The sequence below is a fragment of the Mus musculus genome, chromosome 10 (assembly GCF_000001635.26).
Source record: "Mus musculus strain C57BL/6J chromosome 10, GRCm38.p6 C57BL/6J".
Classification (NCBI taxonomy): domain Eukaryota; kingdom Metazoa; phylum Chordata; class Mammalia; order Rodentia; family Muridae; genus Mus; species Mus musculus.
In genome coordinates, this window is record NC_000076.6 from 43,874,188 (window position 1) to 43,901,746 (window position 27,559).

General features: G+C 44.1%; 1 protein-coding gene across 2 annotated transcripts; it reads right to left on the minus strand.

Moving 5' to 3' along the window:
* Window positions 1-27,555, minus strand: Qrsl1 (glutaminyl-tRNA synthase (glutamine-hydrolyzing)-like 1). Of its 2 annotated transcripts, NM_001081054.2 has the most exons (11): window positions 27,427-27,549; window positions 21,822-21,981; window positions 21,247-21,345; window positions 20,328-20,424; window positions 14,782-14,949; window positions 10,756-10,931; window positions 10,562-10,674; window positions 7,879-8,071; window positions 7,286-7,403; window positions 2,285-2,490; window positions 3-519 (listed from the first exon to the last, which is right to left on the minus strand). In NM_001081054.2, the coding sequence occupies exons 1-11, from the start codon at window positions 27,448-27,450 to the stop codon at window positions 296-298; spliced, it is 1,578 nt and encodes a 525-aa protein (NP_001074523.1). In that variant the 5' UTR covers window positions 27,451-27,549; the 3' UTR covers window positions 3-295. The 2 variants fall into 2 exon arrangements, 1 of the variants encoding a protein (NP_001074523.1); XR_380090.2 differs by lacking the exon at window positions 7,286-7,403 and having other exon boundaries at window positions 1-519; window positions 27,427-27,555.
* Window positions 27,556-27,559: the final 4 nt, after the last annotated feature.

Genomic DNA, 27,559 nt, shown 5'->3' on the forward strand with positions numbered 1-27,559 from the left:
TTAGGTTTATAGAACATTTTAATATAGAATACCATAGTTACAATATACAATGTATACAACATTACAATTTACAGCATCATAGGGATTTGAACAAATGATTCCCAGGACAGACAGGGTTGACAGTGACCCTGATCACAGGGCTGAATGAGATCACCGACACTCAGAGAACAGCACTTCTAAGGGGCATTTTAACTGCATGATACAGAGGTGGGGATCAGTCCAGTGGCAGAGAGCAAGCCTGAGGCCAGCGTAAGATCCCAGCATCCTACCACCAGGCAACTGCACGAGATTCTGATCATCTCTGGGTCAGAGAAGCAGACGTTAACTTTCCATTTTCAAGAACCAACGAGCCATCATCCATGAGGCCCTGCAGTTGAATAACAGGAAACTGTACTTGTTTTTCAAACCACTTGGCAACTGTCAGAAGTTGCTGGTCACAAAATGCACGTCCAATTAACTGCAGTCCTATTGGCAGCCCTTGGTTTGAGAGGGCCACAGGGACACTCACTGCTGGCAAGCCTGAGGAAGAGAAAGAAGCCATCAGCTGAATCCTCCTTTCCCGTGCTTGTTAAGAAAGACAGAGTAAGCTTAAAACAAATTAATGATAGCCAGGCGTTATCTCCATGAGTTTGAGGCCAGCCTGGTCTACACAGTGATTTCTAGGACAGCCAGATAAATCCTGTCTGAAAAAAGGGGAGGGGGGAAGCAAAGAAAAGAATGAAAGAAAGCCACCTTCCAAATCCCCCCCAATTATGATAAATATATCTCTGTACTTTTGTCCATATAATTTGTATGACACTGTGTGTCAGTTCACAGAGACCGCCATTTCCTCTTTATGGCTGTATTGGATTCCAACTTGCAGTTTTATTCTAAGTTATTTGAGCAGTCTTCTACCACGCACCCTCGCCCCTCCCCCTTCCCGCCATCTCCCCGCAGAAGCTCCCTCTCTCAGAAGCTCCCTCTCTCGCCTTCACCTCCTCACCTCTGCTCTCCCCATGGCAACTTCCCTGGAACAGAACAGCTTTCCAATAAACCTGCCTTTAATATAATCTAATCTGGCTTCAGTTGGCTCATTTTACTGGTGGAAAAATAACCTATCACTACCCTAAAAGAATGTTTTAAACATGGAAGGAGTAATAAAAGGAGAATCTAGGTCCTTCAGAAACAAAGAGTAAAACCAGAAAATTAGTGGAGTTAACAGAAGTGGCCTCATGTTAGTTTTGAGATGATGAAACTGTGTTTAGGAAGGAGAGTCTTTATTCTCAGATTTGTGCTAAATTACTCAGCTGTGAAATGTCATGTCTAAAAGTTTTTTTTTTTTTCAAATGAGACATCAAAATCCAGTGTGTGCTGGGTGGGGTGGGAGTGGAGGAGCATGTGTAGAAAAGCAGAAGAAAGTCAAAGCAGGATAGTAACAAGGATGGATGCAGGTAAGGGCAAACACAGTACTCTTTACTTTAGGCTTTAATTTTCATGTTTTGTTGAGATCTGTTCCCCCACTCCCACCCCAAGAATAGCTGTAGTCATTTTGTTCCATGCCTGACGGTCATTGACACAGGAAAACAACTCAGAGCAGGGTCACGATGACCACGTCCCCTGTTGTGTTCTCTATGTTCTGAGGTTTGTTAATCTTAAGGAATTCCATAAGCTGCCTGGACCCATGAAGGTAAAGATCAGTATGAACTGTTATGTCTAAGACGGCTTGAGGCAGAGCTGGCCACTGGGCAGCACTTCCTGTGCCTGCAAATGAGCTGATTGTGGTTCTTGTAGGTTTTTTCCCCCTTCATAACCTGCCCTGAGAACAGACTAGCACCACAATTAGGCTCTTTCTGAGTCCTTTCTGAGGTCCTGAATGGTCAGTCTTGAGGTGTGCATTCAAGAAACTCTTCTTGCTTAACTGAGATCAGTGTTTGTGTGGCGATTCCTGAACCCCAACAGTTTGAATATTCTGAAAATAAAACTATTGCATACTGGTTAAGAAAATGTGTATAAGCGAGTGGGCTGGAGTGAGCAGAGGTCCTGAGTTCAATTCCCAGCAACCACATGATGGCTCACAATCATCTGTACAGCTACAGTGTACTCATATACATAAAATAAAATAAATAAATCTTAAGAAGAAGAAAATATGTATATAGCATACATGCACAGACACACACATATCCCTCTCAGGTGTCTTGAAGGGGAGGGTGCTTTTAGGAAACAATCCTGCTAGAACCCACATTGAAGACCAGGGAGTATGTCTAAAGCTTTGCAGAGAACCCCAGCATTCTTCGGGAACCCTCACCTGCCATATTGACAGCTTGAGTGAAAATATCATCCTGGGCGCTGCGTGTCCTGTTGTCTTCTTTGATGAACTCCAGGTACGGCACTGCCTCAGTCAGGGTGGTGGGGGTTAGCAGGACATCCACCCCAGACTCAAAAACATCCACAAAATCCTTCACAATGAGGCGCCTCACTTTCTGTGCCTTGACGAAATAATTCTCATAATTTCTGTATAAAATTACAGATATCTTAAAGATGTTGTTGGTTTCTGTTTTTTTTGTTTTTGTTTTATTATGGCAAGTCTCTTACACTAAGGTTATTAAAGAACCAATGGATCCTTAGCCTTACAATCAGGGACCACTATTACTATTACTATTATATGTTTATTCAATGTTTTAGGGAGGAAGGGATAGAGGGTCTAAGCAGAAGTCTGAGGACAAGCAGCCAGAGTCGCCTTCCTCCACAGCGTGCACCTCAGGAATTATACTCAGGTAATCAATCAGACTAGGTGGTAAGCAACCGAACCATCTTGCTGGTCAGTCAGAGTTTTAGTTTTTGAGACAGGGTATCACTATATAGCATGGCTGGCCTAGAACTCACTATGTAGACCCTAGATAGTGCTGGAATTAAAAGACCTTGTGGGGAGCCGCCCTCACATTCGCCGTTACAAGATGGCGCTGACATCCTGTGTTCTAAGTGGTAAACAAATAATCTGCGCATGTGCCAAGGGTAGTTCTTCACTACATGTGCTCTGCCTTCCCCGTGACGACAACTCGGCCGATGGGCTGCAGCCAATCAGGGAGTAATACGTCCTAGGCGGAGGATAATTCTCCTTAAAAGGGACGGGGTTTCGCCATTCTCTCTCTTGCTCTTGCTCTTGCACTCTTGCGCTCTGGCTCCTAAAGATGTAAGCAATAGAGCTCTTGCTCTTGCTCTCTTGCACTCTTGCGCTCTGGCTCCTAAAGATGTAAGCAATAGAGCTCTTGCGCTCTTGCTCTCTTGCTCCTGAAGATGTAAGCAATAAAGCTTTTGCCGCAGAAGATTCTGGTTTGCTGCGTTCTTCCTGGCCGGTCGCGTGAACGCGTGTAAGAGTTGGTGCTGAAACCCGAGATGAGAAAACCCGGGACGGTTACCATCACCTGCGCAAGGAAGATCCCTCATTCCGGAACCAGAACTGCGGGTCATGGTAATGAAGTGTTCCCGTAAAACAGACTGTTGAGAAGGATTCAACTGCGTGAATTCAGAACTCTTCAGCTGGGGAATGGTGGTAATGAAGTGTTCCCGCAACACAGACTGTTGAGAAGGATTCAACTGCGTGAATTCAGAACTCTTCAGCTGGGGAACAGGGTACCCGTAAGTATAGCTTTACAAGGTAAGTCTGGCCTTGAACTTTCTAACGAAATTCAAGATAGTCTATCAGAAGTAAAGTGGGAAATAGCTTTACAAGGTAAGTCTGGCCTTGAACTTTCTAACGAAATTCAAGACAGTCTATCAGAAGTAAAGTGGGAAATAGCTTTACAAGGTAAGTCTGGCCTTGAACTTTCTAACGAAATTCAAGACAGTCTATCAGAAGTAAAGTGGGAAATAGCTTTACAAGGTAAGTCTGGTCTTGAACTTTCTAACGAAATTCAAGACAGTCTATCAGAAGTAAAGTGGGAAATAGCTTTACAAGGTATGTTTGACCTTGAACTTTCTCTAGTGTTAGGAGCCTTTTTGTTCCTTTTCACATGTTATCAAGTGGTTAAGGCAGGGCTGAAAATTTTGGATGAAATTCAGGTCAATCTATCAGAAGTAAAGCGGGGAGAGAGAGTAGGAGCAAAGAGGAAATATGGTACACAAAATAAGTATACAGGCCTTTCCAAGGGTCTTGAACCCGAGGAAAAGTTAAGGTCAGGTAAGAATACCTGGGGAGAGATTGGAAGGAAGGAAAAGAAAAAAGAAAAGAAAAAAGATCAATTAGCGGAGGTCTCTAGGAGAAGGAGCCTATACTCATCACTAGATGAGCTCAAGGAGCCAGTTCTTAGTAGTTCTGAATCAGATGAAAAGGCTATTAGGGCCTGGAAGGCGCTCTCCCGCGCAGGTGAAGCCACTGGACAACTAACAAAGATCGTCCAGGGACCTCAGGAGTCCTTCTCAGATTTTGTGGCCAGAATGACAGAGGCAGCAGAGCGTATTTTTGGAGATTCAGAGCAAGCCGCACCTCTGGTAGAACAGCTCATTTATGAGCAAGCCACACAGGAGTGCCGAGCGGCCATAGCCCCAAGAAAGAACAAAGGTTTACAAGACTGGCTCAGGGTTTGTCGGGAGCTTGGGGGACCTCTCACCAATGCAGGCTTAGCGGCCGCCATCCTCCAATCCCAAAAATGCTCCATGGGCAGAAATTAATCAACTCATAGATCTTGTCCAGAAACAACTAGATGTATTATGGCAAATAACTCAGCTGGGATGTGAACAAAAGTTTCCGGGATTGTGCGTTACTTCCATTCAGTATGTTAAATTTACTAGGGCAGCTAATTTGTCAAAAAGTCTTTCTCAGTATATGTTACAGAATTGGACGGCTGAATTTGAACAGACCCTTCGGGAATTGAGACTTACCATCATTCAGGTCAACTCGCTTGGACCTGTCCCTGACCAAAGGATTACCCAATTGGATCTCCTCAGCATTTTCCTTCTTTAAAGAATGGGTATGGGTGGGATTATTTGGAGATACACTTTGCTGTGGATTAGTGTTGCTTCTCTGGTTGGTCTGTAAGCTTAAGGCCCAAACTAGGAGAGACAAGGTGGTTATTGCCCAGGCACTTGCAGCTCTAGAACATGGTGCTTCCCCTGATATATCTATGCTTAAGCAATAGGTCGCTGGCCATTCAGCTCTTGCACCCCACGAGGCTAGTCTCATTGCACGGGATAGAGTGAGTGTGCTACAGCAGCCCGAGAGAGTTGCACGGCTAAGCACTGCAGTAGAAGGGCTCTGCGGCATATATGAGCCTATTCTAGGGAGACATGTCATCTTTCAAGAAGGTTGAGTGTCCAAGTGTCCTTCTCCCCAGGTAAAACGACACGGGACCAGACCAGGACCCCTCTGGGTGATGAGCCTGGGAGGAGGTTATGTGTACGGCTCCTTTACCTGCACACTGGGGATTTGACCTCTATCTCCACTCTCATTAATATGGGTGGCCTATTGCTCTTATTAAAAGAAAAGGGGGATCTGTAGGGAGCCGCCCTCACATTCGCCGTTACAAGATGGCGCTGACATCCTGTGTTCTAAGTGGTAAACAAATAATCTGCGCATGTGCCAAGGGCAGTTCTTCACTACATGTGCTCTGCCTTCCCCGTGATGACAACTCGGCCGATGGGCTGCAGCCAATCAGGGAGTAATACGTCCTAGGCGGAGAATAATTCTCCTTAAGAGGGACGGGGTTTCGCCATTCTCTCTCTTGCTCTGGCTCTTGCTCTCTTGCGCTCTGGCTCCTAAAGATGTAAGCAATAGAGCTCTTGCTCTGGCTCTTGCACTCTTCCTCCTGAAGATGTAAGCAATAAAGTTTTGCCGCAGAAGATTCCGGTTTGTTGTGTCTTTCCTGGCCGGTCGCGAGAACGCGTGTAAGAAGACCTGACCACCACATCTGGCAGCACACCACTAAGATTCTTTTATTTTGGTTTTTCAAGACAGAGTTTCTCATTATAGCCCTGGCTTCCTAGAACTCTATAGCTCAAGCAGGCCTTGAACGCAGGGTTCTGCCTGACCCTGCCTCTTAAATGCTGGCATCAAAGGCATGTGCTACCACCCAGCTGATTTCTAACAACTTATAAGGATAAATTTTATTCAAATTTATTGTTATTTTAAAAGTTTATCACTGGAATTTATCCACAGAATTCACTACTAGATGCAGTTCTACCAGAAAACCACAAAATAATACTGTCCACTTGGGATATTGCTAAACCAAAGCATTTATTTTGCGGTGAGATACGTGGCAATGATAAACTTGGGTCTCACCATGTCTCAGTCTATCTACAGTGTAAGGATAACTACCCGTCTCACATCTGTCTGATCTACAGTATATGATGATAACTACCCGTCTCACATCTGTCTGATCTATGTTTCAGTCTACCTACAGTGTAATGGTTACTGAGTTAGACAGTAGGAAGCAGTCCTGGAAAGCTGGCTCCATCAACAGAAGCAAGGAAAGCGCCAAGTGCTACAGTTTGTATTTTATGAGCAGTCCAGAAGGGCAGAGATAAAATTAAAGGGAGGTTGCTCAACACTATTAGCAGACTGGGGGAGGGTGGACACAGATGCAACCATGCATCAGTAACCCAGAGAGGTGAGAAGACTCCCAGCTGCCCCCAGGGCTGGTTTAATGCCTTAGGCTCCTCAAGTGTAAAACTGGACATGGCAACTCCAGTCCCATTGAGAACCAGATATAAGAAGATGACACATGTGATTTCTCTTTTCTTTTCTTTTTATAACCCTGTGGACATCATGTGCTCTTCCTGCACCATCTGACTAATGGCTGCATAGAGATACAAACGCAATGCCCTCCTCTATTGCTCTCCACCTACTCCTCTGGGACTCGGCCTTTCCCTGCAATCCCAGTGGTCCTCCTGTCTCCACCTGTCAGGTCTGGGGTTACGGGCATGCACAGGATGCTCAGTGTGTTACGTAGGCGCTGAGGTCAAACACTGGTCCTCATGCTATGCAGCAAGAGCCCCTTACCACTAAACTATCTTTCCAGATCCTTACTCTTTTCTGTTGTTGTTTTATTTTGCTTTTCTTATGTTAATAGGATTTCACATCCAAGGCTAGCCTAGAACTCACTATGCAACCAATGATGACCTTGAACTTCTAATCCTGCCTCTATTTTCTAGTAATGGGACCACAGGGCCCATATCCATAATATTGATGTTGGGCATCAGACCTGGGCCTCAGACATCTAGGCAAGCTGTCTACTAATTGAGCCAGTAAATACTAGATAGGACAATATTAAGGTTTAAAGAAAAGCAAAGATTCTAAAAGCAATTGTCTTACTCTTTTAATAAGAAAAAGTTTCCTGAGAGAATTCTTCCTCTCACCACATCATTGAAGCCTTCCTGTCTGGTTGCGGCGTACATGGCTTCAGTGGACACATCAACACCAGACCTATGACCTAAGCAGAGGCAAACATCACTCGAGAAAGAAGTCAAGGCTCAGCTGTGAAACAGTACTGTGGACAATACAGATCTTGGAGAGCTTTCCTGTCTAAGTTCTGCATTTGCTCTGTGCCTGACTGACCACTTAGTAATGAGGACTGGCCATGGAGAGAAAAGCAAAGCCATGGAAGAACTTTATGTTGTTCTTCCGTCCATCCGTCCGTCCATGCATGTGTGCATCCATGCATTCATCCATCCATACACACTTTGATTGCGCTCCACCTTGTCAGACACTACAGCACACGTGCTGGGCACACAGAGACAACCCTTCAAGGTCTTTCCTTCAGTCCGGAGAGACAAGCATAGAAAGAGCTGTGCTGAATACCCTAAGTTCAATACAGAGAAAAGGACAGATTTGCCGATTTACTCTCCTGAGTCATAGAGTAACTCGTGTGTGAATCTACCTTAAGCAGCCCACAGCAGCCATCTTACCATACTGGAGCCCATCAAATCTTGCCATATTCGATGCTACTTCTGATGTGCACAGGACATGGTAGCAGACAATTGAGTAACAGGTGTGTGGCAGAGACACCTCAATCACTTTGGCTCCTTCAGACTCAAAGAGGTCAGCAGCTTGGGACCAGAGAGACCGTACTTCACTTGACAATTCTGGTACTAGATATTCCTTGAGAAGACAAAACACAGATGCTGTGAACATCTGGATTTGGCAATACACTAAAGCTGGTAACACAGCCGGTAGGTACCTCGAGAGACAGGACTAGAAATGCTGCGGCATGGGAGCACGCACACAGCGGCAGCCTCAGCCAGGTGCCAGTGTAAAGCTTGGCGATCAGATAGGGACTCATATCTGCCGTGCTCACATTCACCAAATGCTCTGCTCGTAGTTTCCAGAGGTTCTTTCCACACCCCGTTACATGGGTGTCATCATACCTCATCTTACAGATGAAAAGTATTGAAAATAGAGACGTGAAGTAGCATTCCTAATGCTATGCACCACAGCAATGTAGGATCTAGGAGTCTACTAGGTTCACTTCTAAACCTTGATGAATGTCTTTTTAAAGTAGCCATTCTCTACAGTAGGGTGTCACCTGATAATGTCTGTGGATGCTTTGACTGTAGAGCTGTAGTGGTGAGGGGTGCTATGGCACAGGAGTGGAGGCCAGGGATGCTGTTAAACATTCTGTGATGCAAAAGATGGTTTTCCACCACAGAACTTTCAAGAATAAAATATCAATGGTGCCAAAATTAAGAAATCACATTATTCTTCAGGGTAATTTATTTTTCTAAAAGATTTCTAAAATATATTAATTATTACTATATCATTGGCTAAGGAGGTACACACCTATAATTTCAGCACCTGAGAGATAGAGGTAGGAGGGTACCTGAGGTGACAGTCAGTCTGGGGTCAGCAGTTAGGAGCCCCTGAGCTTGGTTTCTAGCACCTACATCAGGTGGCTCACTAGCACCTGTGACTCCAGCTCCAGGAGTCTGATGTCTCTGGCCCCATGGGCACTTATACCCATGAATATTTACCCACATGCAGACACATACACTTACATCTGACTTAAGATAATAGAAAGGACTGGGAATACGGCTCAGCAGTTAAGAGTAGCAGATGCTCATATTAGCCCAGAAACTTAGGATACCCAAGATATAAGATACAATTTGCTAAACACATGAAACTCAAGAAGAACGAAGACCAAAGTGTGGACACTTTGCCCCTTCTTAGAATTGGGAACAAAACACCCATGGAAGGAGTTACAGAGACAAAGTTTGGAGCTGTGACGAAAGGATGGACCATCTAGAGACTGCCATATCTGGGGATCCATCCCATAATCAGCTTCCAAACACTGACACCATTGCATACACTAGCAAGATTTTGCTGAAAGGGCCCAGATAGAGCTCTCTCTTGTGAGACTATGCCGGGGCCTAGCAAACACAGAAGTGGATGCTCACAGTCAGCTATTGGACAGATCACAGGGCCCCCAATGGAGGAGCTAGAGAAAGTACCCAAGTAGCTAAAGGGATCTGCAACCCTATAGGTGGAACAACATTATGAATTAACCAGTACCCCGGAGCTCTTGTCTCTAGCTGCATATGTATCAAAAGATAGTCTAGCCGGCCATCACTGGAAAGAGAGGCCCATTGGACTTGCAAACTTTATATGCCCCAGTACAGGGGAACGCCAGGGCCAAAAAGTGGGAGTGGGTGGGTAGGGGAGTGGGGGGTGGGTATGGGGGACTTTTGGGATAGCATTGGAAATGTAAATGAGGAAAATACCTAATAAAAAATATTAAAAAAAAAAAAAGAGTAGCAGATGCTCTTCTAAAGGACGTGAACTCAACTCCCAACACCCATGTCAGATAGCTCACAACCATCTACAGCTGCAGTTCCAAGGATCTGATGTCCTCTCCTGGTTTCCAAAGGTACCAGGTACATACACGGTACAAATATACATGTAGGCAAAATACCCATACATATTTTTTTTTAATAAATAAAAATGAAAATTAAAAAACTCACAAAACATGTATACACAGACACATAAGCACACACACAGGTTTGATTTTTTTTGACTTTAAGGTGTCAGTAATTTATTACTTACATGTATAAATGATTACTTGCTATTATAATAAGTAATGGCAGTAAAGTATTACTAAATGGCAGTAATAGAAATAAGTGCAATACCATCTAATGGGGCCTTACTAAAGAAGGAATGCCTATGTCCTTTACAGTAAGGATCAGCACACTGATCACAGGCAACATATTACCGTGTATCCACTTTTTGAAAAGAAAATTTTATAGGTATACAGACATATTTCTTTATGTAAATAAACAAACTGCCTATGGCTGCTTTTTTCACTATAATGGCCAGATCTACGATCTACAAACCCTAACGTGGTGTTGCTTTCTTTCCAAGGAAAGTCTACAGAGCCTTGCTTTATAGGATAATCAAATTTAATCCTCTCAACTCTCAGGATCTGGATTCTATCCCCATTTCTCAAGGGGAGACACTGGGCTGGCTTGGCCGACAGCAGTCACAAGGCCTGTAGAGGTAGTGGCTAAGAGATTCAAACCCACCAGGCTGGTCATGGTTTGCCTCCTGTGCTCTGCATCTAACTTCCCAGCTTTTTGTAAAGCAACAGAAGCGAGTTACCTTTGGGATTCCTATACACAGCCTGCTCACATCCATCCCGCCGGGAACCGAGGCCGGCTGAGCAGGGTTTCTCACTGTGGTGGAATCTTTGGGGTCATGTCCAGCCAGTGTACCTGCAAGGAGAAACCCTTACTGTGACAGACAGAATGTTTTACAGTGAGGCTTTCAAATAGGCTTTGCAACTGCAGAAATACCTAACACAATTGCTGTGTCGTCCACACATCTGGTGAGGATTCCTGGCACGTCCATTGAATTCACCAGGGGAATAAGGCCGTGCCGTGAAACCAAGCCATAGCTTGGTTTGAAACCAACAATCCCACAGTGGGCAGCAGGGTTCCTGGTGGACCCACCAGTGTCCGATCCGAGAGCCCTAGAATTCATTTAAGAGAAATGACATTCTTTAATTGCATTTGAATTCTACCATGTAAAAGTGTACTTTCCTCTAATTGTATAGAGTAATCTATACTTGGCTTAAAATTCATATGGTATAGAAGACCAGAGAGACTTAGCAACAAACACTGCATTTTGGCAGACTCAAGCCTCCCTCCTGCCTCTGCCTCCTGGGTGCTGGAATTATAGGCATGTTCTGCTATCGGGCCTTTCAATTATTTTTAAAAATAGGTTTGTTTGTTAGTTGACAGGATTATGTTATCCTAAGTTTCAATCCCTGTTTGTTTACAATCATCACCTTTTGCTGCCATTAAAATCATAAAATTGAGAATACATGTAAATATTGAAAAATAACTTAAGTACCAACAGGCAGTATGCTTTCCCAAACTAAACACCATCCCCAGAGACCCAGATGCCACCTCATCGCTTGTCTACTCGGACTTACGGCTGGAGATGTACTGTCATTTACATAGGCAGTGATGCTGTTCTCACCCGGCACCACAGCCTCTAGTGAACCTTTGCTGATAAACAGCATTACCCACAAATCTCTGCTCAAGTTTGACTGCTTTCAGGTGGCTGTCTTCTAAGTAGCAGGGTTAATGAACAAAAGGTCTGCTTGCTATTATAAAATTTTTTTAAAAACTGATTTATTTATTTAATGTATATGCGTATGCTGTCTTCAGACACACCAGAAGAGGGCGTCAGATCTCATTACGGATGGCTGTGAGCCACCATGTGGTTGCTGGGATTTGAATTCAGGACCTTAACTGCTGAGCCATCTCTCCAGTCCATAAATTCTGAACCTATATGATCAAAATACTTGCTGCAGATCAGGCCAGTTCATGTATTTACTCCTAGTGAGCTGTGGTTTAACGTCTCAGCAGCAGCACTGACATTTTAAAATTCTGGTCACTCTCATTTAAAAAGAAATACTTGTTAAACGTTCATATTGAAAAGCTTTTCATTATCTTACAAGGTGAATGCCTGTTTCACAGCCTAGGCACCCAGAGGATATGTGCTATTCTGATTTAAAAAACAAAACAACAACGAAGACTAAAATCTAGACAACGAGTAACCTGAAGGACATCATGCTGCGCGAGGCAAGCCAGTCACAGATGGTGGATGCAGGAAGCACCCAGAACAGTCAGACCAAGAAATACAAGGGGGGACGGGGACGGACGGACAGACGGACGGACGGACTTGCTAGAGACTGGGGCCTGGGGTGGGGAAAATGGGGGCTGAGTGTCAGTTTTCCAAGATGAAAAATACATTTTTAGATTAATTGCAAAATTACATATGCTTATTTTATCACAACTTAAAGTGAAAATACATATAAATGGGACGCTATGGGGTGATGGAGACAGAGCTTGCTGGGACAGCTAGTTGTGCAAGGCTTGTAAGTCTCCAGTTTCTGCTGATCTTTGCTTCCCTGAGGGGCAAACCTGAGAACTTCTGGTGTCCCTCTGGGTCCCTCCTGCTGACTCATGCCAAGGCTGAGGCCTGGCTGTCTCTGCTAAGTCGTGCCACTACGCTGATTCCTGTTCGCTATCCCGACTCATCCGGACTCTATGGAACTGGACTTCTGGTCTATCTGTGAAGTGTCTGCGAGTGGATCGAGCTGCTGCTGCTGACCTGTGAGCTGAACTGCAGATTTCCAGACAACACAGATGGGAGTTTCTCCAGGGAACCCTTTAAACAGGTCTACTTGCCCCATATCCTTTCTTTCCTACCACCTCTGCTGGGTGGTAGGCTAAAAGGGAGGTTAAAATGTTTAAGAACAATCATTAAAAATAAGGATAGAGCCAGGCGTGGTGGCGCATGCCTTTAATCCCAGCACTCGGGAGGCAGAGGCAGGTGGATTTTTCTAGGCCAGCCTGGTCTACAGAGTGAGTTCCAGGACAGCCAGGGCTACACAGAGAAACCCTGTCTCGAAAAAACAAACAAACAAACAAACAAACAAAAAAGGATAGAAAAAGTTAAAGTTACAGCAACTGAAAATTTAAACATTTAAAAAGAAAGCTATTGGGTAGTACACGCCTAACGCAAAGTTCCAAGTATCATATAATTATATGATGTAGAAGTAAAAGCTGTCTTATTGTAGCGCCCGTGAGAGCCCTGTTACACGCTTTCCTCCCGACACCTCTATGCATGCCTGACACCCATGCCCTAGCAAGGATTCCTCTTAATAGGAGCTACATGTCCTGTCGTTAACTTGTCTCACCTCATGCACCGTGGATAACTTCCCATATCACTCTACACTGCCCTGTCTCATTCTCCGTGTGGCTCAATAATACTCCAAGAACCTTCTTTAGTAAAAAAGCTGCAATAGCACAAATAAATCAATGCAAGGGAGACAAAAGCAGTGCATCAGTTTGGATACACTCAGTAGGAAGTTGCTTTTGATTGGTGCTTCTACTGATTATGTATGTGTGTGTATACATACATACATACATACATACATGTATGTATAGATATGAATAATTTGCCATTATATTGAAAATAATGTTTTGGGCTGAGTGATGTTCTTAACAATAACATTCCACTTGCACTCTACAGAAAATGCAATCTCACCAGGCCCACTTAAGCTGCAAAATCAGTCTGTTGCCTTCATAATTTTAAAAAGATAGTTTCTTATTAGCATTCACTGACGGCTGTGTAAAAGTGAAGCCTCCATTTCCATAGGAATTATGTGTCAAGACGCCATCTTCTCAGAGTAGACTCAGGAAGATGTACGCTAAGTGGGCTGATGACAGCGGGGAACACGCACTTCTAATGTGTCAGACGCTCATTAATATTAATGCAAGGCTCTAACAGTCCAGAGATAAACGAAATAGCTTCTCTTTTTAACACGACTTCAGGAATATGAAGGAAAGAAGCTCTGAGGACCGACAGCTCCAGTTCTAAAATATGTAAATAAATTATTGGTTGCAATGCCTGTGAAAGGTGTAGCCTCAGTGGATAATTAAAGAGAGGGAAAATACATACATATTATATGACTGAGGAAACACGGTGAACTTACTTAAATTGAGACTGATAAATAAATATTTATTTACTATTCTCTAAGTGGTTAAGAAATGTTTGACAGGCCAGACACATGCCTACGACCTCAGCACTCAGGAGCCGTAGCCAGAGGGTTAGAGGTTTGAGGCTACTGTCCGGTACACAGTCAGATAGTCAACCCAGGCTTTAAGTGAGACTACACTTCGGACACTGGCTCTCCTGAGAAGAGATAGATGCCTTTAAAAGTGGGACTTAAAACATGGCTGATGGGTTCTTATCAACGCATAACAGATAATCAGATCCTAAGGTGGCAGAAAAGCTCAGCTTGGCAAGACACTGTCAGTCGCAGATTTATGGAAACCATTCTAAATATCTTATTGATTCACATACTACTAAGGGATTTTTTTTTTCTTTTTAGAGATTTTCTGAAGGATAAATCACCATGATTTCAGCTCAGCAACAATGAACTAAAGCAGGCAGCATTCACATAGCGAATGAATGCCAGAATTAGTAAAAAAATAAGATTCATGAAGCCTGCTCATGCTCAATGTTTTATTTGGTAAGATCCATAAAGCCATGCTTTAAAATAACCAGAGATTACAGGAGAAAATTTTAAATGTCATTTTAAGTTAAGTTTTTAATGTACAAAGTTCACATCGTGGGCTAAAGTTGAGTACCCTTTGAGGTCAATTCCATATATTTTTGAACACAAACAGCTCACCAAAAAGAAATACAGAGACCAGAGTCTGAGTTCCTGTGCCACTGGGCTTTGCATGTATTTAGACCATGTGTATCTGGGCAGGGCTTAAAGCAGACAGAAAGCATCTTACGCAAAGCAGGTGAACGCGGCCACGGCTGCTGCGCTGCCGCCCGAGCTTCCGCCAGTGATCAGCCAGTGGGAATCATCACCTGCATCCTGCCGGCTTCTCTCTCTGTACTGCTTCGAGTAAGTCCAGGGGTTTCTAACTGGCCCAAACACACCATCTGTGCTTCCAGACCTGCGACGGAGAGACAAAGCAGTGCCTCAGAAAGACTTCTTATGTCCCAGCGAGCCTCGGGGACTTTTCTCACGGGCAGCTCAGGGTGTGGCACGGCAAGTATGTGTGAGGAAGAGTACTAGCTAAGGGAAGACCGATCCCAGCTGATTATCCAAATCAGTTACCATGATTTCCCTTGTGAGTTAAGATCTGTCAGTTGAAAACATTCACAAACATTTTTTAGAGGAATCTCCCCCTTAGTCAGAGGTTTCAAGAAAAGCACCGGGTGTGGTAACTCACACCTTCAATCTTGGCATTTAGTTGGCTGAGGCAGAAAGATGTCTATGAATTCCAGGCAAGCCTGGGCTAGACTGAAAACTGTCACAAAAACCCAACTCCAGGGATGAGGAGATGTTCAGTGTGTAAGAGCACTTGCTCAGTGTGTAAGGGCACTTGCTCAGTGTGTAAGGGCACTTGTTCAGTGTGTAAGGGCACTTGCTCAGTGTGTAAGGGCACTTGCTCAGTGTGTAAGGGCACTTGCTCAGTGCGTAAGGGCACTTCCTCAGTGCGTAAGAGCACTTGCTCAGAGTGTAAGGGCACTGTGTGTAAGGGCACTTGCTCAGTGTGTAAGAGCACTTGCTCAGAGTGTAAGGGCACTTGCTCAGTGTGTAAGGGCACTTGCTCAGTGTGTAAGGGCACTTGCTCAGTGTGTAAGAGCACTTGCTCAGTGTGTAAGAGCACTTGCTCAGTGTGTAAGGGCACTTGCTCAGTGTGTAAGAGCACTTACTCAGTGTGTAAGAGCACTTGCTCAGTGTGTAAGGGCACTTGCTCAGAGTGTAAGAGCACTTGCTCTGAAAGCATGCGACCTTAATTTGAATTCCTAACACACACATAAGAAAGCCAGACATGGCCGTATGCCTGCAACCTCAGGGTGGGCATAGACAGGCAGGTCCCAGGACCTTGCTGGCCAGCCAGTCTAGTCTAAAGGACAAACACGAGTTCACTAAGGACCCCATCTCAAGGCATTATGACTGAGTATGCTAGACAAAGACATCGACTATACCTCTGCATGTGGTGCAAGGGTGCATGTGTTACCATGCATACATACCACAGAGAGAGAGGGAGAGTCAGGGAGAGGGATGGAACAACTACAAAATAGAATGTGATTAAGTTATTTTCTAAATATTTGAAGTTTTATTCTCAAGATGAATTGAGGAACTACAGAAAGCACTTTACTTAGCTGCATCTCTTGGCAGCATCTGCTTTGCTGTTTGCATGCTGTGTACTTACACACATATCCAGACACATTTTTTTCCCCCTGAGCCACTTAAGGTAAGTTATGCATATCATGGTCCTTTTCTCTAAATATTTAAGGATGTATTTAGCATGAAATTCCTAAGAATAAAGACATTCAGTTATACAGTCACAGCATACTTACCGGTCATTACTAAATTAATACCAGTGTTAAACAATTCAGTGTTGACAGCTGGCTCAATGCTGCACTGCAGTTTATGTGCTTCTGGCATTAGTTCAGCACTAGGTCTTGTATTTAGTTATGCTCTCTCTTTTCTATTTCAGTGTTTTTATTAGATTATGCTAACTATATGTAACAGTGGGCTTCATTTTGACATCCACTATTCATACATGCACATAATGTATTTAGATTATATTTGCCATGGTCCCCTTTCTCTTTTATTTATTAATTTATTTTTAAGTTAGGCCTTGCTATGTAGTCCAGGCTGACCTCCATCCTTTAGCAACAAAAGACAATGGGCTATTTCCAGTTTGGGTTCCAGACAAAGCCACCATAGATTGTTCGGAAAGGTCCCGTCCAACACTGTGTACAAACAGAAGCCCTAGCCTGTGGATAAATATGTAGGATGGAATCTACTGGGCCACATGGTACACAAAGGTCTAGCCCTAAGAAACTAGTAGCCAGGTACAGTGGTGCACCCTGTAGTTTTAACACTGGGAGGTAGAACCAGAAAGCCAGTGAGTCTGAGGCCAGCCTGCACTAGAGACCTCTGTTTCCCAAGGGCTGTATATGTGCATTCCTGACCCACAACATGTAAGAAATACAGTTTCTCTCCATCCTTGTCAGTACTCCATACTACCACTGTTAAGTCACCCTAATAAATGTATACATCTTACTGTGGTTTAAATCTCATTTCCCTGATAATTAATGACACTAAGTATTTTTCATGCATTTATGTGACTCATATATTATCTCTGATGAATGCCTGTTTAAATATTTGCCCATTAAACAAAACAAAACAACAACAAAAAGAACCCCACAGAACTGTAGGAATGGCTCAGTGGTTCTCCCTACTCTTCCAGAGGACCTGTGCTCAGTTCCTAACATCCATACCAGGCATCTCATAATCACTCCAGCTCTAGGAGATCTGACCTCCTCGTCTGGGTGCCATGGGTACCCCAGACATATGACATATACATAATAATAATAAATCTTAAAAAAGAATTCTTAAGGGTTTGGGCCCTGGTATGTCCGTCTACCACGCTCCAATGGATGGTCCCACTCTCAGAAGTATCAGCAGTTCAAACTGGACTCAATGGCTACTGACAGAGAAGAAAGAAGAAAGGAAATTGGAGTAGGGAGGAAAGTAGGGGTGGATCTTGACCTGAGATGATTTAGGGGAAGGAATGGGGCATGAAGACGATCAAAGTACATGGTAAGAAACTCTCAGAGTTCAGAAACTCTAGTGTCCGTCAGTAAGAAGCGCCAGGCTAGGAATGAGAAGCATGGTTGTGAGCACTGAGGAGCACTGCTTCCTAGAGACAAGAAGTAGCTTGGGTTCCAAAGCATGACTCATGAGGCTGGGCATTAGCATTTTGTTTGAATGGTCCCATCTCTCCCACATAGTAGGGCATTCTGTTATTCACTGAATGAAAATGTATCCCATTCCTACTATGTGTCATAACCTGGAAAGCTGATTTAGCAGGCAGCAAGTCATCAAAAGTGTATCTGCCCAGGGTGGGAGGCTAGGGAGGAGCCAAGCATCCACACCCAAGACCCGACTCAGCCTGGCTTGATTCTTAGGAGAGGCTGTGTGCTCAGGAATCTGGGGCAGAGGAGAGTGGCCACACAGTTTTGAACACAGGAAAATAGTGTGGTGAAGTCACCCTCCACTTCACGAAAGCCTATGCCACTTATATCCCAAATGTGTCATCTCAGGCAAAGCCATGCATTGTACCTTAAAAAAACCAAGATGGGAATGGCTCATTGAGCAAAAGTATACACACACATTCATATATATGATATGCATGGCCAATTCCTCAAAATAAATTAATAATTGTAATTAAAAACATAAATCACATAAGCTCTATGGAAGAAGGTTTACATTGGAAAATCTTAAAAGTATTCCTGAGAAAAAAATACAGAAAACCCTCAATTAGCACATACTTATGACCTCTGTGAATCAGAGGACACAGACAGTTGCCAGTTCAAAGGACACTGCTTCCAAAGCTCACATGGAGAACAGGGCTGCAGTGCATGCATTCGGTGATTCACAGAGATGCACAGTGAGAGCCTCTTAAGCCAGTGTCAAGCCCCAAACCTGACACAGGCCTACTTGTGTGTGTTTGCTGAAGACAAGGACAAGCTTGTCTTGTTTAAACAGTGCAGGGATGAGGGAGAAGTGAAAACCTGAGCTCTACTCACACCAGATACGAAACCCTCCAACAACATGGGTGGCATCGCTATGCAGAAGAGCTAAATCTATAAAGCTAGGAGAAACCCTAGCTAAAAACTCTACCAGTTTGGTCTGGATAAGGATTACTGGATGCATCATAGAAGCATGAATCATGAAAGAAAAAGACCGATGAGATGGACTTTATGAAAATTAAAAATTTCCACTCTTTGCAAAGCAGTCTGTATGATGGGTAACACTGATTGTCTAAGATGAATGAAACAGGCTGACTCCATGACAGGCTTCAAACTGGCAGCTTGGGAGACTAGGCCTACATCTCTGTTTCCAAGGCCTGGGCAAGTACAGGCAAGTCCAGGCCTCAGAAGCTGCCCTGACACCTGGCCTGAGGCAAGGACAATGGGTCAGCAGCAGTTTCCAGAGGTCCCCAGCAATGGTTCTGGAATGTCCCTGAAGAGAAAGCCAACAACGGAGGTCACCTACCCCTCCCTAATGCGCTTTACACCAGGCGTACAAGCTCACTTCAGGGTCTCCATCTTGGAGTGGAGACCCCAGATGCTAGACTTCTGTAGAATAAAACGCTCTTTGCTTTTACATACTATTTGAGTCTGGGGTATCATTCTTTGGTGAATCATGGACCCTTATAGGTTCACCTTGGAAACAAGCCTTTGGGGTGCCTCTCAGAGAGTCCAGAGGTGGGAAGACATGCTAACTGTGGACAGCACATTCTTGAACCATGCCATGGGCCAGGGCCCTGACTAAGGAAAGAGATCTGGCTGAGCAGCAAGCTCAGTGCTCTCTGCTTCCTGTCTGCACAGCCCACGTGACCAGAGCCTCAGGTGCCCACCACTATGTCTTTCCTGCCAGGAGTGCTCCCTGAAACGTAAAACAAAGAAGCCCCTTTTTCCTTGGGGTTAGTTATTTGTGTTACAGTAAAGCGAAAAGCAATGAATACAGACAGAGAATGAAAAGATAAGCCAAGACTTTGAGAACAGATTTGCAAACCCTGACAACAGACTTGGATCCAGACTATATGAAAGAACTCTTGTAGCTCAATAAATAAGCCACTTTACAAAAGACCAGGACAAATACTCCACAAAGAGTCACAAATGGCAAAATAAGTACGGGAAAAGGCACTTACCGTCAGTATTCACCAGGGAAATACACTCTAAAACTCAAACACTATGTCTACATTTTGTTAGGCAACTGAACACAGTCTCATAAGAGGACTAAGACCCTGGCATCAGAGACCTCTAGAGGCAGGCTGGAGGCCTGGCTCAGCAGCTGAGAGCCTGTGGAGCCGGGCTGACCTCTGTGGGCCTCCACTGACAGACATCTATCTGCTCACTTACATACACACACACACACACACACACACACACACACACACACACACAGGAAATAAAAATAATTCAAGTAAACAGTTTTAAAAAGAATTCTCAAGAAGTAACCTTGCTACCTTTAGGTATCTACATGTAATGGAATTAAGAGCATAAGCGTTAAATAAAAAGAGAAATATTTTGGGGGCTGGAGAGATGGCTCAGTGGTTAAGAGCACTGACTGCTCTTCTGAAGGTCCTGAGTTCAATTCCCAGCAACCACGTGGTGGCTCACAACTATCTGTAATGAGATCTGATGCCCTCTTCTGGTGTGTCTGAAGATAGCTACAGTATATTCATATAAATAAAAATAAATAACTCTTAAAAAAAAGAAGAAGAAATTTTCATTTACTTACCCCATAGCAAACTCATCTAAATTTGTTTTCCCCATGAGTAGGGCACCCTGATCCAACAGCTTCTGAACTACTGTAGCATTGTAAGGTGGTACGTAACCTAAAGAATAGTATTTTATTATGTGAGAGCAAACAACAAATAGGAAGCATGATTTTAAGTCTGAATTCAACAGTTACTATTAGAGGGTAAGCTATTCCTAATTTAAATAGCAGGTCCACCTCTACCTCTACCACCACCACCACCACCACCCCCTATAGATTGAAATAAACAAAAACCCCTCGAGCCTATATTCTAAAACACACTGTGGTAGCCGGGTGGTGGTGACGCACGCCTTTAATTCCAGCACCTGGGAGGCAGAAGCAGGGGTATTTCTGAGTTCGAGGCCAGCCTGGTCTACAGAGTAAGTTCCAGCAGCCAGGGCTACACAGAGAAACCCTGTCTCGAAAAAACAACCACAACAAAAAAATATAAAACACACCGTGGTTCATCTAAGTTTTGGTGGGCAGCATTCTGAGTACCTTTTCTTGCTCCACTTATTTTTCCTTTTAAGATCTAAATATTTTGGTAACCATTTTTGTTTTCAGCCTGGTAAGTTAAAGAATAAAACTAAGGGTTACCACACAGTTCTAAGAGATGGCGAGCAGGTGCTGATGGGCTCTCAGTGTCCTCAGGCGGAATAATGCCTGCCAGGACCAAGCCCTCCTGACAAGGCTCCTACACTTTGCAAGCAGTACTCACTGATGTGGCTGGCCATCGCCTACAGAGTCTGTATGTAATGAGCAAGCACTGAAGAGGCAGTAGTCTTTTCTCAGTGCTTCCCACAAGGTTGTAATTAAGCTCTGGTTATCTTAAAGCATCTGTATTTTATCTTTAAGTGTCAAAACCACCCATCTTTATATCAATGTTGTAATCAGACTTTACCTTTTAACATATTTGATGCACATGTTGTCTCAATGCCAGTTGTGCTAAAGTTGTCTTTCACAGCAACAGGAATTCCATCTAAATCTCCAAGAGACTGACCTGCATTTAAAAGCCAAAGGGGGGTGGGGGAGGGGTGGAAAGATGGCTCAGTATGTTGGAGTGCTAGCACAGCATATCCTGTGTTGAGATCCCAGCATGGCCACATGACATATGCCTGCCTGTAACCGCAGTGCAGTGAGAGGGGAGGACAGGATGGTCACTCTGGCTTACTGGCCTTAGGGTGGAGAGTTGACCCATGAGGGCACCACATACACACACAGATGAACACACACACACACACACACACACACACACACACAGTGCAAGAGAGTGCCACTTTTTTTGGAAAGAAGCTTCAGAAATCAAGTTTATACCGGAAATTATTACAGATAGGCACTGCATAGCACTTACACTAAACAGCTCAGGACAAGTTCTTTAACCAAGAGGGATTGTTTTGAGTTTAAAGCTTTACTTACTGAAAGACACATCTCTTGAGACCGATCAGTGAAGTACAATTGGACATAATTTACATTTACCTTGCTTGTATCTTTTCTCTGATTCTTCAGCTTGCTTTAAAGCGACCTCTTCTGATACAGTAATGTAAGCATTTAGATACTTGGTTTTCTTGATGAGGGAGAGACAGTTCTTGCAGAGCTCTGTTGGTGTAACCTGGCCCTGCTTCAGTGCCGCAGAAACCTACAGTGTGGATAATTAAAAAACACTTTTATAGATTCTGTACAGAGTCCAACTCTGTAAAAGTCCAAATCTTGTACCAAGGGAGCTGCAAGCAACAGACACAATGTAGAGGTGAGGCCTGGGTCAAATTCTAGAGACCACGCACAGCCTACGCTCAGACAGGGCAGAGAGCAAAGGGCAGCACTGAGCACAGAGGAAGGGAACGGTGGGCACAATCCTCCTCTCCCTCCACTACTTTTGTTCCTAAGCAGGGTTGGGCGAGCAACAGCAACCGTTTAGGTGAGCGCGCACAGACCTGAGGCAGTTGAGGGCAGCCTGGGTACAGGATGGGCAGGGAGACTAGGTTCTGGAAGTAGCTTCTGTAACCCAAGGAGTGCCCAGCGAAAAGGAAGCACCCAGTGAAAATGAAGTGCCCAGTCTTTGTATCTACTGAGGATTTCAGATAAAACATACCGGGTGTTAAGAAAAAGTGCACATACATATGATATGCATACATACATACATACATAGTATCGTTTATAAACTCAGACTTTCTGTCTTTTTTATGCATTAAGAAAGCTGGTGGATAAAGGGCTAAAATGCACGAGAAGTAGAGTTGCAGAGATAGCCCAAGAATTAAGTCTCTTGCAGAAGACTCACTTGGCCCAGCACCCATACATGCGGCTCACAATCACCTGTAACTCCAAGTCAGGGGAAGCCGATGCCGCTGTTCCCCTGCGCACCTGCACTCACATGAACATACGCACATATAGATGCAGACAGACATGCTCATGAGCACATGTGTCCTTCTGTATATACACACACACCAATACATACATACACACACTTAAAAATAAAATCACACCATTAAAAAAATGCATGAGAAAGCTGGCATGTTAGTGCATGACTTTAATTCTAGCACTTGGGAGGCAGAGGCAGGTCGATCTCTGTGAGTTCAAGGCCAGCCTGGTCTACAGAGTGAGTCCAGTACAGCCAGGGCTACACAGAGAAACCCTGTCTTGAAAAACAAAACAATTCTCTCCAAACCCCCCAAAGCCAAACAAAACAGAAAGCCTGAGAAGTGACCAGTAAGTACCTTCTGGTTAGCAGTGAGCCCTGAGAGGAAATAAGCATTATCTGGCATTATTTGGCACGAGCTTCTGGAAGTAATAATAGGTACTTGCTGGTTAGAAAAGGACAAGCAATAAAGCAAAAATGATACTAAGCTTTCTTTGTACATAATGTGCAAAGACACCTTCACTACCCACCTGCTATGTGATCCTGGGGGCAGGGGGTCTGGAAAGGAGTAGAACTTAATGAGTATTTCCCAGGCCACAGGTACTGTGGCTTTGTCTCATTGGTGCACCAACAGTTAGGCATTATTACCTTTCTTGGACAAATGAAGAAACTGAAGCTCAGAGGCTGTCATTTGTGTAAAGCCACACAATACAGGATAGGGTGTCTTCATAATATACTCTCCTTTCCACTTCCGTGTCTATTCCTGTGGAAGTGTCAGTCCCCCTGTTTACTGTGTCCTTACATCTTTTACAAGTATAAAGCTAAAGGTGTTTGCAGTTAGGGGAAGAGTCCACAAATGACCTGCTTTTGGCTCCTAAACATACGATCAAGGCAAAGACATTCCTAGGGCTGAGAGTTGCTTGAACAGTATGGAGAAGAGGTTTTGGAGAGGCCTCTGATGCTCATGAACAAGAAGAAAGACCTTTCATGGGGAGGTTGCAAGAGGGGTCCTGGGATGGGATGGGCAGTTAGGCGTACCTTAGGGAAGAAATTCAGCGACAAGAGCTGTCTGTTGCATCTTTATAGCAAATGCAATGCTTCAGAAGTAAGGAGCTGGGGAGCCATGGGAGAGAACAGTGTGCTCTAAAACTATGGAGAAGGGAAGAGAGGACAGCAAAGCCCTAGAACAAGCACACACTCAACCCCAGTGAGTTCAGATTCTTCATTTATCCAAGAAAGTTAATAAAGCCTAGCTGTTCATGCACTAATGAGACAAGTAAACCAACCAATGAGGGTATATAGGCAGGTCCATCCCAAGGCAAAGCTGTACCAGTGAAGATCGTGCCTGCCTTGGCTGGCCGTCTGAGATGTCAAGCTGCTGTCTGACTTAGTGACGGGCAGGGCAGTCACAGTGGGTGGGGCCGGTGCCCAGGCCACTTACCTGCAGTAGTGCTGCCCTTCCTTAGGGCCATTTTTAGGAACTCTCAATTTGAGAAATCAGTAAGGGAATTGGAAAGAGAAGTGAGACAAAGATGCTAATTAGATGGAATGGCCTGGGCATGGAGTATGAGATGCAAATTGGACAGCCCTCCTGGGACAGAACAGCCATGCCACATCTAAATATAACTTAAAACATTTTCACTAAAAAGCGTTCTCTCCTGGAACTTCCCTGCTAATGGTAGTGGGCTCCTGGTTTTGCTCGGACCTATCTATCCTATCTATCCCGTACTAGAGTCCGTGGGGAAGGAGGGGTGGGCATGCGCTCTCTTGGTCTCCTTGTCTCTTTCCCCTTCTCTCTGAAGGTCATCTGAAACACATCTTCTGGGAGACACTCTCCCCTTTTCCTCCTGTGAGGCTCCAGTCTGCCTGGCACCGCCTTTCACGGCTGGTGGTCTCAGCACCTAGTTCACTGCCACCTTTGTGACTACTGCTGCTGTTGTCATCGTCCTGCTTCAGGTTCACAGCTAGTTGATGGCTCATGCCTGCAATCCTAGCACTGGGAGGTGCAAGCAAGAGTACCTGAAATTTAAGGACAACCTCAACTGGAGAGTAAGTATTGGACCAGCCTGGGCTACAGGAGACCCTGTCTCAAAACAAATCAAATCAAAGCAACCAAAAGCCTCCTCAAGTTGATGCGGAATGCTAGCTGGCTCTCCATTCCCTGACCTTACTTGGTTGTAGCCATTTTCCATAACCTAAACCCTCCCAACTCTTGGTTGCAGCCATTCCACATCTGCTCCTCCTTTCCCTCCTTTGCTCTGCACACAGCCAGCAATGCAGCAAGGACACCAGTGTCAACCTCGAGGAAATGGATTCCCCACTCCTTATAGAGAACAAACTTAGTAAGGCTAGCTTGGGCTACAGAACAAGAGTCTAACTCAAAAAAGAAAAAAAAAGGAACAAATTTGATTTTTCACTAACAGTATATGTGTGATGGCTCTTCCCAGTTGTTAACTTGACTTGACTCTATCTGATATGCCACATACTATGTAAGATTTTATATATATCTCACATACAATGTACGGTAATTGTAATTTTATAAATTAGCATTTATATATATTTAACATATATGTCACCTTTCTTATATATTATATACAAATATATTAGCATATATGCATATATGTTTATATATACATACACACATATTTATATACAGATATGTTAATTTAATGTATATGCACATGTGTATATGTACATATACACATATGTTAACATAATATCTATATATCACTGAAATGGTGCCAGCTGAAAAAGAAAAGACTCTCAAATGGAGACACAAAAGGGAGAGGGAAGCGGTAGGCAGGATAGGTACTCAATACTAAGGTACCAGGATCTACCCAGAGACCCCATTAAGCCATACACTCTAGGCTTTAATCACACAGATCTTTCTAATTGAGTCTAGTGTGGTAACCAGCTGAAGGTTAACTAAGGCCCCAGGTGATTCTGAGTGGGTGAGCAGACTGTTGTAAAGCTTGAAGAGAGTTTGGCCCCAAACAAAGGCAGGCGAGCCATATTGAAGCAAGACTAAGACTTAAGGTGGGACGGTATCTCAAGAGAACAGACTAGAGGGCTTAGTGAGTTGATGGACAGGGAGAGTGAAGGGCAGTGTACAGACCCACGGGTAACGGTGTGCTTCCCGGTTTTGTTCTGGCTTGGGCAATGACACCTCTGCTTTGTTTAGAGTGTTCTGGGCATTTGGAAGAGCCCTCCAGAAGGCCCTCACAGATACGAGCCTGGGCAGGGCTTCTGAAGCTTTTTCTACTCACAATCCTTTTGTGCTAGACAAGCTTTGCAAAGCACAGGTATACTGAGATACAAAGTAGGTATACAAGGCATTAATTGCTAAATCATAAAGGATTTGATTTTAGAACCATTCTATGGAGTCTAGAGTAGTGCCTCAGCAGCTAAGAGCACTGGCTGCTCTTCCACAGGCCCTGAGTTCAAATCCCAGCACCCATAAGGCAGCTCTCAACCACTTAAGACTGTAGTGACATGGGATCTGATACACTCTTCTGGTGTGCAGACATACATGCAGTCAAAAGACCCATATACAATAGATAAATAAATAAATAAATATAGATATTTACAAAATTATTTGGTGTACATAATTCTACTATTAAAGATGAAAGTAAACCTGCATACCAATAAATGCATAGACTTGCTTATTTTTAAATAAAGAATTAAATCCTGGCTGTAGGTTTCCTCAACGTTTTTCATTTTTTTTCAGTTTACCAATATTTTGATTTGATATATCAGTGCTGAGAACACCACTTTGCATAAATATGTTGTACAAAATTGTAGGAGCATGTTTAGCGCCATATTGGGAAAAAGCTGAATAATCTCACATCAAAACTTATTTAGTGATTTTTGAATGAGACTCAAGTCAATAACTCAGCCATTTTTAGAATCAAGCACCTTAAAGCAACAAATCCCAAAGATGCACGCATTTCACACTTAGGGTATGACAAGCTGAAAAACGATTTAGTAAAATATTAAAAGGTTTTGCTTTCTGAAATTAAATAATTATGTTTCTACAAGTTTAGAAAAGTTGCTCATATGTTAAATCTTAATAAACAATACTCTCGATTCTGAGTTGAGATGTTTCCGGCAGCATTTGCTGGGCAGTGCACACATACCCTGCTGCAGAGAGTCGTGAGGAAGCACCGCTGGGTGCGGTCAGAAACACCTTGAACTCACAACTCACAGTTTGATTTTTGAATTAACTTTGCCCACTGTCTCAGGAACACTCCTCCTTCCCTTTCAAAACTGCTGTCACATTTTCTCCTACATTTGTGGTTGCGACCTACAGCTTAAGTAGATGTTCAAACACGATGTGGTAGAAATCCTAGTTTTTTTTTGTTTTTTTTTTTAAGCCACCAATTTTTTTGTTTGTTTCAAATGTGCATGCTACAAAACCGCCCCGTCCCTAAGCGAGCACAGCAGCGACGGGACTGAGATGGCTTGTCTGAGAAACCTCTCCCTAATCGCGCGGGTTGACTGTCGTTCCACTCCACGGCTCAGGGGTTCAAACTTTTTGACGTTCTGACTCTAGGGGATTGACTCAGCGTGTACGGTAAGAGCTTAGGTTCGAATCCCACTTCCCACTCAGGAATGTAGGCGGTCGGGGGGGGGGGGCGTGCCGTGCGGCGTGACCCGGGGCGACCTTGAACTTCCGAGTCCTCCAGTGTCTCAGCCCTCCCTGGTCCCCTCCTGGCCATGTCCACTCACTTCTCGGAGAGTCCGGCCCAGCATAGCCCTCGGAGTCAGCCGGTAGCACCGGGTCCCGGAACAGAGGAAGGAGTCAATCTCTGCCACCGGCGTTACATGGGCGCAGACATCTTGGCTCCTCTTTAACAACGAG

Coding starts and splice junctions, on each gene's coding strand:
- Qrsl1 (NM_001081054.2), bottom strand. CDS start 27,450: ATGCTGGGCCGGACTCTCCGAGAA. Junction 14,950..20,327: donor TTAGATGAGTTTGCTATGGG/GTAAGTAAATGA, acceptor TCTCCGTCGCAG/GTCTGGAAGCACAGATGGTG. Junction 2,491..7,285: donor AACTTTTTCTTATTAAAAGA/GTAAGACAATTG, acceptor AATTTTATACAG/AAATTATGAGAATTATTTCG.